This window comes from Paroedura picta, chromosome 4 (assembly GCF_049243985.1).
Source record: "Paroedura picta isolate Pp20150507F chromosome 4, Ppicta_v3.0, whole genome shotgun sequence".
NCBI lineage: Eukaryota > Metazoa > Chordata > Lepidosauria > Squamata > Gekkonidae > Paroedura > Paroedura picta.
In genome coordinates, this window is record NC_135372.1 from 133,467,696 (window position 1) to 133,486,699 (window position 19,004).

At 47.6% G+C, this 19,004-nt stretch overlaps 1 protein-coding gene across 1 annotated transcript in view; it reads left to right on the plus strand.

Annotated features, from left to right (window-relative positions):
* VAPB (VAMP associated protein B and C) overlaps window positions 1-10,683 on the plus strand; it is a 60,697-nt gene extending 50,014 nt beyond the window's left edge. Inside the window, exons 4-6 of the mRNA XM_077335714.1 lie at window positions 2,919-2,999; window positions 6,438-6,614; window positions 7,995-10,683. Of these exons, the coding sequence (XP_077191829.1) occupies window positions 2,919-2,999; window positions 6,438-6,614; window positions 7,995-8,153 (417 nt within the window). The 3' untranslated portion in view covers window positions 8,154-10,683. The remainder of the gene's footprint in view (window positions 1-2,918; window positions 3,000-6,437; window positions 6,615-7,994) is intronic.
* The last annotated feature ends 8,321 nt before the right edge of the window (window positions 10,684-19,004 follow it).

The following is a 19,004-nucleotide window of genomic DNA, read 5'->3' on the forward strand; positions in this document are numbered from 1 at the left end:
CCTCAATTTATACAAAGTTACAAATTATGCAAACTCGCATAAAAGGTTTTCACTATGGTACAAATTAACCAGCCCCCCTGGGGCAATCTCCAGCATTGGAAAGTTGATAGTGGATGGCCGTGGCAATGAGATGCTAGCTATAAATCCCGTTTCACGAGTTCCCTTACCCCGCAGACTTTTATGAGCCACGCAATGGCAGAAGGGAATTCTTATAATTTTTCTTACAGCTCAGACAACGCTTTAGAGAGAGACGTACATATTTGTCTAAAGATATTTTTCGAGAGAGTTCATAGGAGTCTGCCCTCACTGGCAGTCTTCAAGCAAAGCTTGGATACACACTTTTCTTGGATGCTTTAGGATGCTTAGGGCTGATCCTGCGTTGAGCAGGGGGTTGGACTAGATGGCCTGTATGGCCCCTTCCAACTCTATGATTCTATGAGTCACAGGATCATAGAGTTGGAAGAGGCCCTACAAGCCATCTAATCCAACCCCCTGCTCAATGCAGGATCAACCTAAAGTATCCAAGATCTCTAATGATGCCTTGGCATGAAGAGGTTGCTGCATGCGTGCACGCACACACACATGCATGCATGCATTTGTTTGTTTGTTCATTTTTGGACTTGTATACCGCCACTCCCCGATAGGTCTCGCGGCGGTTCACAATATAAAACTCTAAAAACAATAAAATCCCAATTACCCAATTTACAGAAAAGCATTATCACAAAGTTGGCAGTATAATCCTTGTGGGGCTTCCCCTGAAAAGGCCCTGTCTCACATACCTGCCAAACATGCTGCTTTGCTTGATGAGGCAGTCAGGAAGTCCTCTTCCCTGGGCTCTCAATTCCCAGGCAGGGCTTTAATAACAACCGTCTTGTGGTCCCTTGCTCACTGAGGTTTCTGGGAGTCAGAGCCCGCTTGGCTGCCTGATGATCCGTCCTCCCAACTTGTTAAAGCTCTTTCTGCAATAAGTACGTTAAGAAGTCGGACTGTCCTCGACCATGGCCAGATCCTTTTCAGCCCTGGCCCTTGCCTGGTGGAATGAGCTCCCAGGGACCATCAGGGCCGTAACGGAACTAGCACGGTTCCATAAGGTCTGCCAGACAGAGCTCTTCCATCAGGCCTGTGGTTGAGGCCGGTCCAGAGAAACGAATCTATCAACATAACAGGCCTCCCCTGACAGCTCTCATTGGTGACCCCCAAAAGAGAAAAGCTAAAGAGTGTATCGACAATTTATTGGTCTGTTAAACTGTTTAAATTGTTTTAACTCTGAATGAATTGTAATTGTTACGTGTTGTAAGCCGCCCTGCGACGGCAAGGCCGATAGGGGCAGGCTATAAATATACAAAAATAAATGTATATAAATAAGTAAAATAAACTTCCACGGGGCCTTCTGTTGCAAAATACTGAAACCAAAAAATACCCGCCAATCAGAGGGTTTAAGAAAGGTCAGGTTACAACGGGTAGTCAACCTGTGGTCCTCCAGATGCCCATGGACTACAATTCCCATGAGCCCCCTGCCAGCGAATGCTGGCAGGGGGCTCATGGGAATTGTAGTCCATGGGCATCTGGAGGACCACAGGTTGACTACCCCTGGGTTACAAGGCTTCTTTCCCCTTCTTCACCCAGTGTTATCCCACCTCCTCAGTCCTCCTTCAGCGTCATGTGTGAATGCATTTCCCCTCCTCGGGAAAGGCTCATGAGACTATTCAGCTGTTTGTTTGGCTGTAGACACACCGGTGGATTTTCGCTTCCCTTTCCTGGGGCTGGCTGTCATTCCTGCAGGAACTCAGATTAGTTTTAGTCCGGCTCCAAGGTCAATGGCTGTTTCAGAGCCCAAATCATGTGAATCGGTTGTATAACAGCATGTGGGCCGCCTGACACTGTCTTGCCCTATGGAAACCTTAGTATCAAAAGCGGCATTTTTCCCCCTCTTTATTTGTTGTGACGTCCAGCCTTGGTGAGGAGCGTTGGCTGTGGCTTGCAAGAAAGCAATCTGCATTTTTTTGCAAAGGATTCTGGTCTCCATGGCTTGCAACAGACAGCTGCTGGCATTCCAAAGACGCCTTCCCCCCCAGCAATTAGTGCTTGAAATTGCCAAGCTGAACTTGTAGACTTTTGATCTGGGGAAGTCCCCCAGGGGGATGACAATCATGCCACTGGCTCTTGTTTGTAAACTGTTTCCTCCTCTGCCAAAGCAATCGGCTTTTCCGTTTACGGAGCCAGAAGAACTGTTGCACATCATGGCCCACAGCTGGTTATGATGGGTGGAACAAGTTGGCCTGGTTTATAGCAGTTGTGCTGCATTTTTCTCCCCCTTTCTGCAGACTCCACCTTATGGGAATTAAAATGTTACGTAAACAGAACCAGTCAGGACAGCTCGTCTGTCCTATTGTGTCCTGCGGGGGCCACTGTGTGCCTGCACCCTAAGAATGTTAATAGTCTGCTAAGAACTCTGTTCTTACGACTTCCTGAATGGTGTCAGAGGTCCTTCAGAATTGTACACCATTATTCAGTTTGCCCCCCCCCTTTTTTTTTTTTAAAGCTAGCTTGATTTAGTGGTTAGGAGCGGGGGCCTCTAATCTGGAGAAACCAGGTTTGATTCCCCACTCCTCTTCCACATGCAGGCAGCAGGATGAACTTGGGCCAGTCATGGTTCTCTCAGAGCTCTCTCAGCTCCTCCTGACTCACAGGATATTGGGGGGGGGGAGACTTAAGGGAGGCAATTGTAAGGCGCTTTGAGATTCCTTCAGGTTGTAAAAAGTGGGGTGCAAAAAAAACAGCTCTTCTTCTAAACTTCAGGATCCAGGAAGTAGAAAAGTTACCCCAGGGTTCGGCGGACTCCTGGCCTCATCTCTCCCTTGTTCTTGCATAGCCTTCTTCATAGTGAATTCTCACCTTTTAATTTTTTTGTCTTTTAGTGGAAAGAAGCAAAGCCAGAAGAACTCATGGATTCAAAGCTTAGATGTGTTTTTGAGCTGCCGGCGGAAAATGATAAACCTGTGAGTTTTAATTGAATTGTATTTCGTAGCACAACACAGGTTGTTCACGGAGGAGATCTCTGAAAACCCGACACTTGGTTAGCTGAAATTTCCATGGCCCAAACTTAAATCAAAACCATTAATAGCAATTTGCTGTCCCTGGCGTTTGTTAGAGGGTGTTTTATTTTTTTAAGGGTTAAGAGGGTATTTCTTCTCTTGAAGAAAGGTTGGTGTCTGAAAGTTGTTTAGGAATAAGAGACTGATAAAATTGTGCAGGGGTGGATGGTGCTTTCTCTCCCTCTCCATTAATATTAGAACTTAGAAGCACCCAATGAAATGGTTAGAAAATACCCTAAGGACAGATAAAAGGAAATACTACTTAATTAGTAATTCAGTGCCTGTGGAAGTAATGATGAACACAAGCATAAAATAACTTGAAAAGGGGGGTTAGATAGATCCGTGGAGGAGAGGTCTATCAAGTGGCTAACAGCTACAATGACTGAGGGGAACCTCCACATTCGGGGGCACTAAACCTTTGAATTCCAGAGCCAGAAGGCCACATCAGAGGAAAGTCTCGACCTCTGTGCCATGTTGTTGGTCCTTCCAGAGGAACTAGTTGGCCATTGTGTGATACTGGATGCTGAGATGGATCACTGATCTGACCCAGCAGGGCTCTTCTGATGTTCTTATGGATCCCTCAGCCTTTATGCCCTGTTGTTGGCCCTCTGGAGGAACTGGTTGGCCATTTCATGAGACAGGATACTGGACTAGATGGGCCACTAGTCTGATCCAGCAGGGCTCTTCTGATGTTCCTAGGAAGGCCTCAGCCTCTCTGCCCTGTTGTTGGCCCTCTGGAGGAACTGGTTGGCCACTGTGCAAGACAGGGTGCAGAACTAGATAGACCACTGGTCTGATCCAACAGGGCTCTTCTTATATTCTTACCTCCATCAGTGCTGTGAGGCAACATCAGGACAAGGCTTCAGTCTCTATGTCCTGTTTGTTTGGCCTTCCACAGTTTCTGGTTGGATGTTATGTGAAATATGATCCTGGACTAGACTAGACCACCAGTCAGATCCAGCAAGGTCGACTTTTGTTTAGTCTCTTAAGGACTAAAAATGCAGAAATAATTTGGGTAGTAGCAAAGATATTTGGTAGCTGGTGCTGCTTTTGCCCATGAATGGCATTTTATTTTTGGAAGAGTACTACTTCAGCATAGTTTCAAAATGATGGAAGTCTGGCCTTGCATTCTGTCTTCATAGCTTCGCAGGTCATCAAAACCTTAGGTGTTAATTGGATACATGATCAATTTTCCTTGCTTTATTTTTATTTAATTGCTTTAATTACTTCGTTTATACTCTGCTTTCTTTGCAAACACCCAAGACAGGTTACAGAAATTGAAAAATGCAATAAATAAAACTGGGATTGGTGTTTGAAAGTTACCTAAGCAGGTACTATGTGATTGTTTTCTCACTAAAACAGAGCTCCTTATAGCATTAATTTATCTTAATGCAAAATATCAGAAAAACAATAAAAATCAGTCTAACAAGAGGACCAATCCCCGTGTTGCCATGTGATTCATTAGTCAAAGACTCTCTGAAGAGGGCAGGTCTTTAAATGCCTTTAGCAAAGAAGGAATTGCTCTATTGGGAGGGTGTCAACATTCCCTCCCCCAGAGACATTCCCTCTAGACCTGGGGTGGCGAAACTGGCTCTCCAGATTCCAAGGTTGGCAGGGGCTCATGGTAATTGTAGTCCGTGAACATCTGGAGAGCTGCAGTTCGGCCACCCCTGCTCTAGCCAAACCTCTGCTAAAGCTGTTTCCTGAAGTTCCCGTGGGCTGTAGCAAGCTCTTGCTTCCTTTGTTGTTATTCCTTGCTGTGACTCAGTTTTGATGACAGACAGAAATAGAGCGTTCCAGAAGAGCCAAAGGAAGGGTGTGTAGGGGACACCTCCAGAGATTTTTTTTTACGCAGCAGGAATTCTGTGCCCCAGTATCTCCCACTCAGGCCTGGGGTGATTAAAGCACGCACAAGCTTGCCTTAAAATCGCCTTGGAGAACGGCTCCTCCCTTGGTGTTTGTTTCTTCCTGTACTTGTAAGACAAAAGAACGGTTGATGACATTGGCTCAGGAGAAAAGGTTCCAGGATACAATCACAAGACAGCGAGCCAAGTTTCAGCCAAGTCTTTAGGCCGTGTTGGAGTGATCGTAGGGTGTTTGGAGAGGACTCGCCCTTACCCTTGAGCATCTTGCCCACTGAGGACCAGCTCCCTCTCCATGCCGAAGAGCTCACGAGAGACTGCATGGTCAGCTCTCTCCTGCCTGGCAACTGCAGTGGAGGTAGAACCATTTGGATTTTAAATAGGTCTGAATTCTTTTTTCTTATGGAAGAGTCATAGAATCGTAGAGTTGGAAGGGAACTCCAGGCTCATCTAGTTCAACTCCCTGCAGAATGCAGGAAATTCACAACTACCTGCCCACTCACAGTGACTCCCAATTCCATGCCCAGATGATGCCCCCACAGAAAGCCAACTCTTCTTTTTATTCTTCCAAAAAACCCAGAATCCCCGGCCAGTCTGGCCTAGAGGATATTCACCTCCCAACCCCAAAGTAATGATCAGCATTTCCCTGGACATGCAAGAAAGGGCTACAAGAGCCAAGCATGGACACAATCCCTTCTGCGCAGCCACTTACAATCTGCCTAAATATACAGAATCAGCATTTCTGTGAGGTGGCTGTCTAGCCGCTGCTTAAAAACTTCCAAGGAAGAAGAACCCATCACCCCCCGAGGAAGCCCGTTCCACCGAGGAACCATTCTAACTGTCAGGAACTTCATACGGATGTTTAGCTGAAATTTCTTTTCAATTAATTTGATCCCATTGGAGCCCTTCGAGTACTTCTTCTCATTTGGCTTGGTTTGCAAGTGAATTAACAGCTGTTTCTTCACCGTGTCTTGAGCTGCGGGTGACTGTCGTTGAAACTGTGTTTGCACTCTGAGAGCTATGTATGATGGGACCTTTTTTTAACATTAGGACCTTTTGAAGGGTTCTTTGAGGATTTTTTTAATCCAATAGGACAGCCTTTCTCAACTTTTTTACCGTCGAGAAACCCCAGAAATATTCCTCAGGCTTCAAGAAACCCCAGAAGTGGCACGATTGTGCAGAATATGGTCGGGAATATGGCCCATCATTGGCCATTTTGGGAGGGTGGGTGGGTCGACATGACCATATATGGCCATACCCCCTGATAAGTGTTTAACAAATTTTTAAAATCTATTAAAAATCGATTAACGCCCAACCATTCAGGAAACCTTTCCAGGGCTATCAAGAAACCCCAGGGTTTCACGAAACCCTGCTTGAGAAAGCATGCAGTAGAGGAAGGATTCCTGACCGTCAAATTAAACAGCATTCTTAAATAAATCTCGTCTCACCCTCTTCCCTTTTTTTCCTTTTGTCTCCACAGCATGATGTAGAAATAAATAAAATTATATCCACAGCTTCAACAAAGTCAGAATCTTCTGTCATGTCTAAATCGTTAAGTTCTTCTTTGGATGACACCGAAGTTAAGAAAGTAATGGAAGAATGTAAGAGGCTGCAATTAGAAGTTCAGAGGTTACGGGAGGAGAACAAACAATTTAAGGTAATGGTTTTCTTGATGCTGCGTTCTCTTTTTGGAGACGCACTCGTGCTTGCCTGAATTGTCAGGGGACTGTGTTTGTGTTAGCCTGCTAGATGAAAATTGGATTGGAAGTAAACCCATGTTAGGGGCCCAACGAGCACCCTATAGATATAAGTTAGATTCCTAGCCATGTTATGTTAGCCATGTTGGAGCCTGGTGCACAGGTGCTCAATGCGGTGTGGCGTTTTGTGTGTCATACTAGGATTCATTGTTGTGAACCTTTCTGAGCCCATATGGGGAGGGGCAGTATACAAATTAAATATTCGTATTACTATACTAGGGGCCAAGCCCGTTGCATTCAGGAATACAACGGGCGCTAGATTAGGGGGTGGAGTGGAAGAACTCTGGGGATGGCCTCCCCCTCCCCCCCCCAGGACCTGGAAAGGCTGCAGGCAGCTGTTAGGGAACTCCCCGGCAGGGGCAGCTCTCACATGGCAGGGATCTGCAGCCTCCGAGCCTCAGAGGGAAGTGGAAGGAGGAGAGGATGGTCAGGGGTGGAGGACAGAAGGCGAGTGGCTGGCCGCTGGACAGACAGGCAAGCCGGTTGTAGGAGGAGACACTCAGGAGCAGGACAGCCGCCCTGAGTGGGTGTTAAGCGCTGATTGGCATTTAAGCCATGAGACCAACTCCTCCTCCTAGCCCTTACCAGAAATATTAAGTGGAACAGATTATCCAGGAGACCCACTCAAGCTATGACAGCTTGCTGAACAAACTTGGACCAGTTATGCTCTCGTGGCCTAACATACCTCGAAGGGCTTTTGTGAGGATAAAAGAGGGAAGATGAGAATGATGCGAGCTGTTTTGGGGCCCCACTGGGGAGAAGGGTGAGGTATAAATAGACGCATATTTCCCAACTATGACCTGACGAAGACTTGGCTTTTATACTCCACTTTTCACTGCCCAAGAGAGTCTTAAAGCAGCTTGCAATCACCTTCCCTTCCTCTCCCCACAACTGACACCCTGTGGGGTAGGTGGGGTAGGTGAGCCTGAGAGAGCTGCTGACAGGACTGCTCGGTCAAAACAACACCAATCAGGACTGTGACTAATCCAGGGTCACCCAACTGGCTGCATGTTGGAGGAGTGGAGCATCAAATATTGTGTGCCTTCCGCCCCCATCCCTTCTGTTTGTGGCACAGGTGTCCCAGCAGCCTGCGCATGATGCCTCAATAGTGCTGTTCTGACTGAGGAGTTCTCTTAGCCCCACCTCCCTCACAGGGTGCTTGTTGTGGGGAGAGGAAGGGAAGACAATTGTAAGCCCCTTTGAGACTCCTTTAGGCAGTGAGAAGCAGGGTATAAAAACCGACTCTTCTTCTTAACGTTTCTATGTTCTTTTTTCCGCAGGAAGAAGACGGGCTGCGGATGAGGAAGGCGCCCCAGACAAACCACCCAGTCTCTGCTTCGGCTGCTGTTGTGAAGGAGGAGGGCCTCAGCACTCGGCTACTCGCCCTGGTGGTCTTGTTCTTTATTGTGGGCGTAATTATAGGGAAGATTGCCTTGTAGAGACAGCATGCCGGAGGATTGTCAATCGGATTGAGGGATCTGCCATATCATTGGATTAAATTTATTCATAACAAATGTTTAAAAAAAAAAATGTATGACATCTCACAGGTCTTGCCTTTTAAATTTTTACCCCCCCCCCCCCTTGCACAAGTATAACATTTAACATAACATAATCTTCTAGAAAGTTTAAGATGCGCAAAGGAGTGAGCAGGAGAAAGAAGGAGTTGGCGAGCACGGAGGAAAGGTAATCATGACTTTGAACACTACACTCTGGTGCTTTGTTTGGAAGGGGAAAGGAAGTCACTTTAAATGTTTCTCGGACCTTGGTTCATGTTCCTGGACCATTCTTGTTGTGGAGGGTTGAGGGGGGGGGGACAAGGGAGCGATTCCTCCGTGGGAGCTGGTCCTTTTTGAGGGGGCTACCCAGGGGGTTGGCTTAAACAGGGACGGTGGTTGGCTTTCTGTAAAATATATTAACCCCCGCCTGTCCTCCACATTAACAGTTCTGTCAAGTGGGTGTGACTCTGAACTCAGAATTCTGTCTGCCGTGTGACTCCCCTGAGCAGCTCTTAACAATTCCTCCCCGTGCAAGCAGCGTGGCCTTGCCTCTCCAAGTCCTGCATTGCCCACTGAACCGCTGATAACGGTGCAACCGCAGAGAATCAGAACTCTGGGGGAACGAGAGGAGGGCTTAGAGCAGGTCACCCCCCCCTCCCAAATACCGCCAGAGGCACCAGAACTACAGAACTGGTCCCAGCAGAAGTCGGGATAGATGCAAACAGAAGGTCTTAGAATCTGTCAGTGGGCAGAGCAGAATGCAGAGGTAGATGGGGAGGGGTCCTGAGTTTCTCTGCCGCCCCATCTCTGCGTGGCTCCCGTTGAGGAAGACTCCACAGCTGGCAGCGGCTCAGCTAGACCTTTGGGGGAATCGCCGTCCTAACGTCTGCTGAGCAGTGCAGCGTGCTCCTGTCCTCGCCGGAGAGGTTTTTAAACCCAGCTCCGCGGCTCCTGTTTAACCAGATTCTTGTCGGATATTGGAACGGCATGGTCCATCGCACCGTGCGCCCCGACCCCTCCCTTACTGCTGCTAGTCCAGTCCGATCAGACTGTTCCCTCCTGGCTGGCTGTCTGTCTGTGTTCCTCTCGGGGATGGCATCGTGTTAATGGGGACCATACGCTTCTGCCCCCTCATCCATCACATCCTTTTGGGATTCTTGGTTTTGTTTTGCTCCCACTTCTCCTTGCGTTTTCGTGAAAGACACCTCGGCTTTCTCGCCCTACAGCGAATTCCCGCAGGCTCACGCACACGTAGCCACGTGCGCATGCGCTGGCAAGATGTCTCTCCTATAATCTCCCCTCTCTAGCCCCACTACGTTCTCACAATGCTTCTGGGGAGGAGGGATTTCAGGATTCGGTCTTGTGGTGGGGACCGGACTCCTGGGTGATCTTCATTCAGCCCCTGTTGCCTTCTCAGTGTCTCCCCAGCAGTTCCTCTCGCAGGCCGGCTGTGAAGAGAAGTCCTCCCCCCTTTTCCCCACAGCTGCCTAGTGCTGGTTTTGAACAGTCCTCCAGATAGAGAGGCTATTTCTCTCCTTCTCTGACTGAGTCCTGTGCTGCTGGGCAAGGAAATGCCAGAACTCCTGGTCCTAAGCATCTAACTTCACTGCCCTGTGTGTGGGAAAAGGGGGAGAGGATGCGTAGCTTAGGCCAGGGGTAGTCAAACTGCGGCCCTCCAGATGTCCATGGACTACAATTCCCAGGAGCCCCCTGCCAGCATTTGCTGGCAGGGGGCTCCTGGGAATTGTAGTCCATGGACATCTGGAGGGCCGCAGTTTGACTACCCCTGGCTTAGGCCCACAGCTGTAGGATCTCGTTCACTGTGTCCCCATTTTAATTCTGTTCCGGACACTTAAGCAGTGAACAGCTTTAAGCGGACTCTGGCCGCGTCGAGAGAGACAACTCCGGACAGTCCTCTGCCTTAGTGGGCCGTGTGGATTGAACATTGCTGCCTTGTTCTTCACGAGGGACCAATTACAGTTGCGGTTGATTCGTGTAGCAGAGTTAAAAACTTTGTAGTCAGAAAAATCATTTAATGCATATTTAACTTATTTAATGTATCTCATCTCATGTTTTCCTTGTTGTTGCAGACGTTTGACTACTGCTATATAAACGGTTAAGCGAGAGAGGCAGGGGCGGGGGGGGAGAGCGGCGCCTGTTCAAAGCCGGTGGATAGAACTAATTTTTATTTTTTATTTCTGTTGCTGTCGTGATGATGGATTCTTCGGCCTCCTAATGCTTTGGGGTATCACAGTTGTCAGTTTCGATCATCTAAAACCTTGGGGGAAACAGCGGTCAGAAAAAAAAAACCTCTCTTTTTTTTGTACATAAAATAAGTCTATGTAGGGGAAAAATTAGTAGGCATTAGTTCTATGCTGTTCAAAACAAAAACAACAACAACAAAAAGACCAATCCTGTTTGACTATGTAGCATCTTAAAAAAATCAAATAAATCTCCCCCCAAATTATTGGAATCTTTGTCTCTGTGTTTATTACTCCAGGCTTTTTGCTCCACCTTGGAAAACAGAATGGCCGCGAAGGAGAAGTGTTAGCCAGGTTTTTGTTTTCTCAATAAATTATTTTTTCATTTTTAGAAGGGAAATGAAATGTGCCTAGTTACAGTGCAGCATACAGGTCATCAGTTTTCAACTTTAAAAATACCTGGCTATAAGAGCTGTTCTGCTTATGAAGGCCTTTATATTGCTAACTTCCATAAATATGCCTATTAATATAGGTGTATGTATGAAGAGCCTCTTGTGGCGCAGAGTGGTAAGGCAGCCATCTGAAAGCTTTGCCCATGAGGCTGGGAGTTCAATCCCAATAGTAAGGAATCGAAGAGAGCCTCTTGTGGCGCAGGGTGGTAAGGCAGCAAAATGCAGTCTGAAGCTCTGCCCATGAGGCTGGGAGTTCAATCCCAGCAGCCGGCTCAAGGTTGACTTAGCCTTCCATCCTTACAAGGTCGGTAAAATGAGTACCCAGCTTGCTTGGGGGGTAAACGGTAATGACTGGGGAAGGCACTGGCAAACCACCCTGTATTGAGTCTGCCATGAAAATGCTAGAGGGCGTCACCCCAAGGGTCAGACATGACCCGGTGCTTGCACAGGGGATACCTTTACCTTTACCTTATAGGTGTATGTGCTAACTAAGTTATGAATGATGTATTTTATTTTTGAAGCAACCAAATAGGTTTTGGCTCGATGGGAAAGTAAATAATATATCTATTCCAGTTGTCCCCAAGTTTGTTCTAGGAAAAGGTCTGACCCCCCCCCCCCACCCCAATGGTTTCAAAATGTTTGGAAACTTTTTTCATCTGTACTACTGTTAGCAATTCTTCTAGCTTAACTTGATTCTCCGGTGCACAGCCTGAAGCAGCTACTACCTGCCTTGTTTCACACGTGCTGAAAAGAAGCTTTGTGAGCCCATAATTTTCGGACACATCAGAATGTTCAAACCCCGGTTTGAGGGTTGCTCCCAAACTAGTAGTCCAAGCAGCCTCTTGAAGCTGGTTTGCATACCTCATTTTGAACAAGCTGGTGGTCTAGACCAGGGGTAGTCAAACTGCGGCCCTCCAGATGTCCATGGACTACAATTCCCAGGAGCCCCTGCCAGCAAATGCTGGCAGGGGCTCCTGGGAATTGTAGCCCATGGACATCTGGAGGGCCGCAGTTTGACTACCCCTGGTCTAGACTCTAGTCAACACATCAACATCTTCAAACCTCTTATTTGGAAAAGCTCCTGCGAATGGCATGTTTCCCCCCAAGTTTGTCTTGTATATCTTGCACGAAAAATATGGGGTTGGATCCCACCGAGTTTACTGCTGGTGGGAAAGAGGAGGGAGTCAACTTTGACCATGAAAACAGTAAGGGGAGCTGCTTGGAGAAAGACCATGCTGAATGGGGCCTATAGACCAGCTCTGAGCACAAACTGTGGTTTGCTACCTTGGAATCCTGTTGGTGCTTCTTGCCTTTGGGAGGAGACAAGCTACTTCTGGGTTGCAGTCTGTTTTTCCTGTCTACAGAAGTCATTCCTTACACCAGGGGTAGTCAAACTGCGGCCCTCCAGATGTCCATGGACTACAATTCCCAGAAGCCCCTGCCAGCGAATGCTGGCAGGGGCTCCTGGGAATTGTAGTCCATGGACATCTGGAGGGCCGCAGTTTGACTACCCCTGCTTTACACCATGGTTTTCTGACAGCCGTAGAAGGGGTTCCTGAATAGATTCATAAATCTTTTGTATGTATACTAGCCTTAAAGACTGTTTCATCCAGGAAGGCAGAGGGCGTTAGCGGTGCTCTCCCCCCCTCCCCCCAGGGTGCAGCCACTGGCTTACATGGTGTTTCCAGCAGCAGGCAGGACAACAGCCGTAGGTGGATATGCAGGCGGGTGGTGGTCAATCTGGAGGGCCTGTTGTTGGCCGGCGCAACGGATGTGCCAGTGGGCCTTGTAGCACGGCCGGTAGCCGGCAGATCGTTGGGCGGGGAAGGCAGGGCAGCTGGTGGGGCGACCTTGAGTTCCTGCTGACAGCCCTGCAGCCGGTTGGCCTGGCGGGCAAGGTAGGAGGTGTGCTGCCTGCTGGGGTGACAGCCATGAAGCCTTGCAGCCATGAAGGCTTGCAGCAGCTGCTGGAAGCTGTGTTGTTTGGCAGCCGAGGCAGGGCCTCGCAGGGTGTCAGTGGTGGGGAGAGGAAAGGGAAGGCGAATGTAAGCCGCTTTGAGACTCCTTTGGGCAGTGAAAAGCAGGGTATAAAAAAACGACTCTTCGAAGGAAGGGTAGGCAGTTGCAAGCTGCTTTGAGACTCTTTCGAGGTAGTAAAAAATGAGGCACGAAAGCCGAGCTCTTCTCTTTCCATAAATCAGAAGTGACGACACACGCAGAGAAACACTCCTCGTTTAGGACTCCCCATTGGGTAGTTTCTCAGATATCATTAGCTAACTGGCTGCCGGAGGGTAGTTCATTCATGCCTTAGAAGTTCTGCTCAGGTTTTCACAGAAAATTTATTTCATAGCGTGTTTCGTTGTGCTGCACAACGGCTTTACTTCTAGTGTTCTTCCTAGCCCACATTATGTTTCTGGGAATGAGGACTTGTTAATGTTCCCATGGACACATGAAGCTGCATTCTACTGTATCAGATCCTTGTTCCATCTAAGTCAGGGGTAGTCAAACTGCGGCCCTCCAGATGTCCATGAACTACAATTCTCAGAAGCCCCTGCCAGCATTCGCTGGCAGGGGCTTCTGGGAATTGTAATTCATGGACATCTGGAGGGCCGCAGTTTGACTACCCTTGATCTAAGTGTTGTCTAAGAGGAGCTCTCCAGGGTCTCAAGCTGAGGTCTTTCACAGATCCTTAACTGGTGTTGTCAGGGATTGATCCTGAGACCTTCTGCGTGCCAAAAAAGATACTCTGCCAATGAAGCCACAGTCCCTGGGAGGACAGGTAGGTGTAACATTGGGCTACTTCTCATTATTCAGAATACCTCATTAAATAAATTATTGAAGGCTGCCCTTCCTTCCCCTTAATTGGTTGCTTTCTACTTCTCATAAGCTTCTGTGATGGTCGTTCTTCACGCTATCAAAGAAAGTGGCTTATAAATACAACTTCTCTGATTCAAAACTGGGAAGTGGGTCAAGATGCAAAGGGAGCAAAACTTAAACAGATGAACACAAGATGTCATAGTCCCATTGTATACGGCACTGGTCAGACCACACCTGGAGTCCTGTGTGCAGTTCTGGAGGCCTCACTTCAAGAAGGATGTAGATAAAATTGAAAGGGTACAGAGGAGAGCGACGAAGATTATCTGGGGCCAAGGGACCAAGCCCTATGAAGATAGGTTGAGGGACTTGGGAATGTTCAGCCTGGAGAAAAGGAGGTTGAGAGGGGACATGATAGCCCTCTTTAAGTATTTGAAAGGTTGTCACTTGGAGGAGGGCAGGATGCTGTTTCTGTTGGCTGCAGAGGAGAGGACACGCAGTAATGGGTTTAAACTTCAAGTACAACGATATAGGCTAGATATCAGGAAAAAAATTTTCACAGCCAGAGTAGTTCAGCTGTGGAATAGGCTGCCTAAGGAGGTGGTGAGCTCCCCCTCACTGGCAGTCTTCAAGCAAAGGTTGGATACACGTTTTTCTTGGATGCTTTAGGATGCTTAGGGCTGATCCTGCGTTGAGCAGGGGGTTGGACTAGATGGCCTGTATGGCCCCTTCCAACTCTATGATTCTATGATTCTGTGATTCTAACTGTAAAGACATGCCTTACAGGGGTAGTCAAACTGCGGCCCTCCAGATGTCCATGAACTACAATTCCCATGAGCCCCTGCCAGCAAATGCTGGCAGGGACTCATGGGAATTGTAGTCCATGGACATCTGGAGGACTGCAGTTTGACTACCCCTGCCTTAGGATATGATCATGACTATTTGGACTCCCCCCCCCCCAATTCATAATTAAGCGATGCCATAAACGCATTTTTAAAAAATAAAGCAGAGAAAACATCCAGTACGGTTAAAGTCTTGGCATGCAAACATGACATTTAATCTTACAACAGTTTTTCCATGAAGGTGGCCTACTGCGTGCAGAGATGATTGCGGAAAGTGGCCTGCGATGTATTTAATATCGTGTGTGAATTCCAGCTGAGTACTGACACGACATCTGAATAGAGGCCTGAAATATTAATCCTATGAGCACTGATCCAAGGAGGGCAGATGCAATTGCAAAAGCAGGGCGACGCCCGCTGGGATGCTTTGAAGTTGAGCCGATATCCCCCAGTGTGCCAATAGGCCTTCTGGTGAGTGCTTTCAGCCTCATTCGATCGTGGATTTCCAAGAACTGCCGATAACATGCACAGTTCTCCTTTAGAGTTTGGATCGTACTACTTCCTTCCTCTTGCTCTTCTCTCTGGTTGCTGTTCCCCTGTTTCCTCTTATCGCAAGAGAACTGTTTCTCAAGGAGGGCTTGCACAAGCAGAGGAGGTAGAGGAAGCAATCTGCACAGCAAAAGGACAGCTGCTCCAGTGGCTGGAGAGAAGCATGGAACAATGACACAGGATCCAGGCATTAGGTAGGCCTCATCCTGTGCACCCTGATCATGTTGCATTGTTCCTTGGGTGCATTACCTTTTTTTAAATCCTGATTTATGCAGCTTCCATTGTGTACTTTGTGGTCTCTGGCAGAACTCCCTAGTTCTGCAGAGGCTCATGGGAACTGTAGTCCATGGAGAATCCACTGTTTGCCCACCCCTGCTATAAAAGATGCTAATGAGTGACATGAAATGGGGGTTAGATTTCCTTTTATTCATTCTCGCTGTGTTTTGAGAGCAAGCCCAGTAGCTGGCATGAGCTATGAGCTATGAGCCATGGTCTCCCCCAGGGAACAGAGCCCACCTGGGTCAGCTCAGAGGTCCATCTAGTTCAGCATTTTGTTTTCCAGGCCCAGAAGGGCTTGCAAGCTGCATCCTCCCATGGATCATTACAACCTTGCAAGGATATAAATTATATTTTCAGTTTCAATTTATTATCAGGTGGCCTTGAGCAAGTTGCTGCCATGGGTCTGCGTAAACTGTGAGCCAGATAACACAACATGTGGTGGCTAATCCATGGTCTACTAAACCTAATTATGTTACTGCAAACCAGGGGACAACTAGTTGTCCAGCTCTTAGCAGGCCACTATAACTTTGTGCTCTTACCTGCAGTGCAAGGATATTGCATGCCACCACAGGCTTATGCATAGACAAAGGTTTTCTGCACAATGTAGGCAAAGAACAAAGCTCTTCAAACAACAGAATAGCTATTTCAATGGTGTTTCATTTCAAGCTCGCGATCATCAGTTCCGCAGGGCCTGCAAGACAGCTGTTCCTCCAGGCTTCTGGTCTTGGTCTGCATTAATCCTCAAGTCTTGGCCTCACCATTGGAGGTGAGAAAGGATCTGTTCTGGAAACTCTAGAACAGCCTTTCTCAACCTTATCACCGCTGAGAAACCCCTGAAACACTCTTCAGGCTTCGAGAAGCCCCAGATGTGGGACGATCGTACAGAATATGGTTGGAAAGCATAGTTAGATACACGCCCACCTGAGGCCCCTCTCCTTCCCACCCCCTCCAGGCTCATCATTGGCCATTAAGGGGAAGGCATGACCATATATGGTCATATCACCTGATAAATGTTTAACGGATTTAAAATATATATTTTTAAAAGTAGTTGACTCACATCCATTCAGGAAGCCCTTCCAGGGCCATCAAGAACCCCAGGGCTTGAGAGAGACTGCTCTAGAAGAAGAGTTGGTTCTTATATGCCGCTTTTCTCTACCCAAAGGAGGCTCAAAGCGGCTTACAGTCGCCTTCCCTTCCTCTCCCCACAACAGACACCCTGTGAGGTGGGTGAGGCTGAGGCTGAGAGCCCTGATATTACTGAAGAGGAATAAGAGTTGGTTCTTATATGCCGCTTTTCTCTACCCAAAGGAGGCTCAAAGCGGCTTACAGTCGCCTTCCCTTTCCTCTCCCCACAACAGACACAACAAACAGAGGTGGGTAAGGCTGAGAGAGCCCTGATATTCCTGCTCGGTCAGAACAGTTATCAGTGCTGTGGGGAGCCCAAGGTCACCCAGCTGGCTGCATGTGGGGGAGTGCAGAATCGAACCCAGCATGCCAGATTAGAAGTCCACACTCCTAAGCACTACACCAAATTGGCTCTCTAGAACCTCTCCCATCTGTTATATAATTAGTTGGGGAAAATTCGAGCATATTTTTGTTTTAAAACTAATGTTTCCTGTCCTAACCTGTATGGGAAAGGCAGGTTAGAAAAATAAAGATGGATTGACTGACTTAAAATTGCCAGCATATCGGACAGAGATCCTTAGCATCACCTTTTCTCCTTGAGAGCCAGCTTCGTGTAGTAGACTCAAAAAAGCCCAAACCACCAGAAATTCTTGAATTTTGCTGACTAATAAAACGAAAGTATACAAACAAATCCCGCAGTTGTTTCCCATCTTATAATGAAACACAGCCCTTTTACAAAAGGATGAGGAGCTGTTGATTTACGTTTTCTAAAAAAATTCCCCATGTAGGAAAAGAAATAACGTGCTGTAATACATTTTCGTTTTTAAATAATTGTACATTGGCATAAGCAGTACGTTTGATTCCATTCTTAAAGCGGAGTGCCCCACCAGCTTCTAGAACACCCTGCGATCATCTACATATTAGCCACGGCCTTGTAAATATAGCATTGTCCATCATTAGAACTGCAGAGCTGTTCTCTTTTTTGGAAATTCCTGTGCGAGCAAGAAAACATTTGCAAACCATCTGCAGATAATTTTCCCTGCCTTTCCTTACAGTCGGTTTTCTTCGCTGTCTTGAGTTACTGGATTATCAACAGCTTGCCCTTAAAAAACACAACAAAATGTCCAGCCCTCACTGCAACCTCTCCTTTTCCAAGGCATCTCACAAAACGTGATAGCTATTGTTTACCCTGCAACTCCCGGCTTCCAAAAAACAGCTGCCGGAATATTTTGGAAACGGCGATGAAGAAACAAACAGCACGAACGTCGGCCTAATTTCCTCCTTTGCCAGAAGAGTGTGTTCCAGAGTTAATTCAATTGGGTGTTTTATTAAGGGGTGAATGGTTTGATGGTGCCCCTTGGAGCATTTCCCCCTGCTTACCAACAGGTGGCTCCTTTTCTCACTGAAATCTTGTGAAGAAAACTGCGCAATTCCGCCTGAAGGTGAAACTTTGCCTAACAAGACAAATGGTGCATGCCCATCCCCCCACACACACATACACACCTGCCCCACCCCAGATAATTTCAAGTTAGATAAGGATGTGTGGGGGGGAAATATGAAGCTCCTCCACACAGCTTGGTGTAGAATAAATACAATCCACTGGCACCCTTAAGACGGACAAAGTTTTATTCAAGGTATGAGCTTGCGTGTGCACGCACATGTGCGTGCACACGCAAGCTCATACCTTGAATAAAACTTTGTCCGTCTTAAAGGGGCTGCTGGGCTCTAAACTCGTTCTGCTGCTTCACACCAACACGGCTACCCACTGGATTCTTTGGTGTAGTCGTTAAAAATTATGACCACTAATCTGGCCAGCCGGGTTTGATTCCCCGTTCTTTCAGAGCTCTCACGGGGTGTCTGTTGTGGGGAGAGGAAGGGAAGGCGATTGCAAGCCGCTTTGAGCGGGGTACAAAAACCAGTTCTTCTTCATGCATGCTGCAGTTACTATCTGAACTAAGCTGAGGAACAGGAATGGAGGAGAACCTGCAACTCCCTGGGATTATTTCACAGGACAGAGGGGGAAATCCCAGAAATCCCATCTGGGGTTACCAGCTTTGGGTTGGGAGATACTGGGAGACTTTGGGGGTGGAGCTAGGAGTGGGTGGGGTGTGGGGTGTGGAGGGACCTCAATGGAGTATAATGCTATGAAATCCACCCTCCAAAGCAGCCATCTTCTCCAGGGGAACTGATCTCTGTCCCCTGGAGATGAGCTATAATGCTATGGAGTCCCCCCTCCAAAGCAGCCATCTTCTCCAGGGGAACTGATCTCTGTCCCCTGGAGATGAGCTATAATGCTATGGAGTCCCCCCTCCAAAGCAGCCTTCTTCTCCAGGGGAACTGATCTCTGTCCCCTGGAGATGAGCCGTAAAACTGGAGGCCTACTGGTATCCTGAATGTCTGAAGAAAGACTCTGAAACACAGGGGGCTAGATTAGACATGAGCCACCCAAATGAACATAGCCCATCTGCTGTAAATTGTGATGAACAAAGAAAGACGAGAGACCCATCCCAATGGCATAAAATGTTGATAAATAGA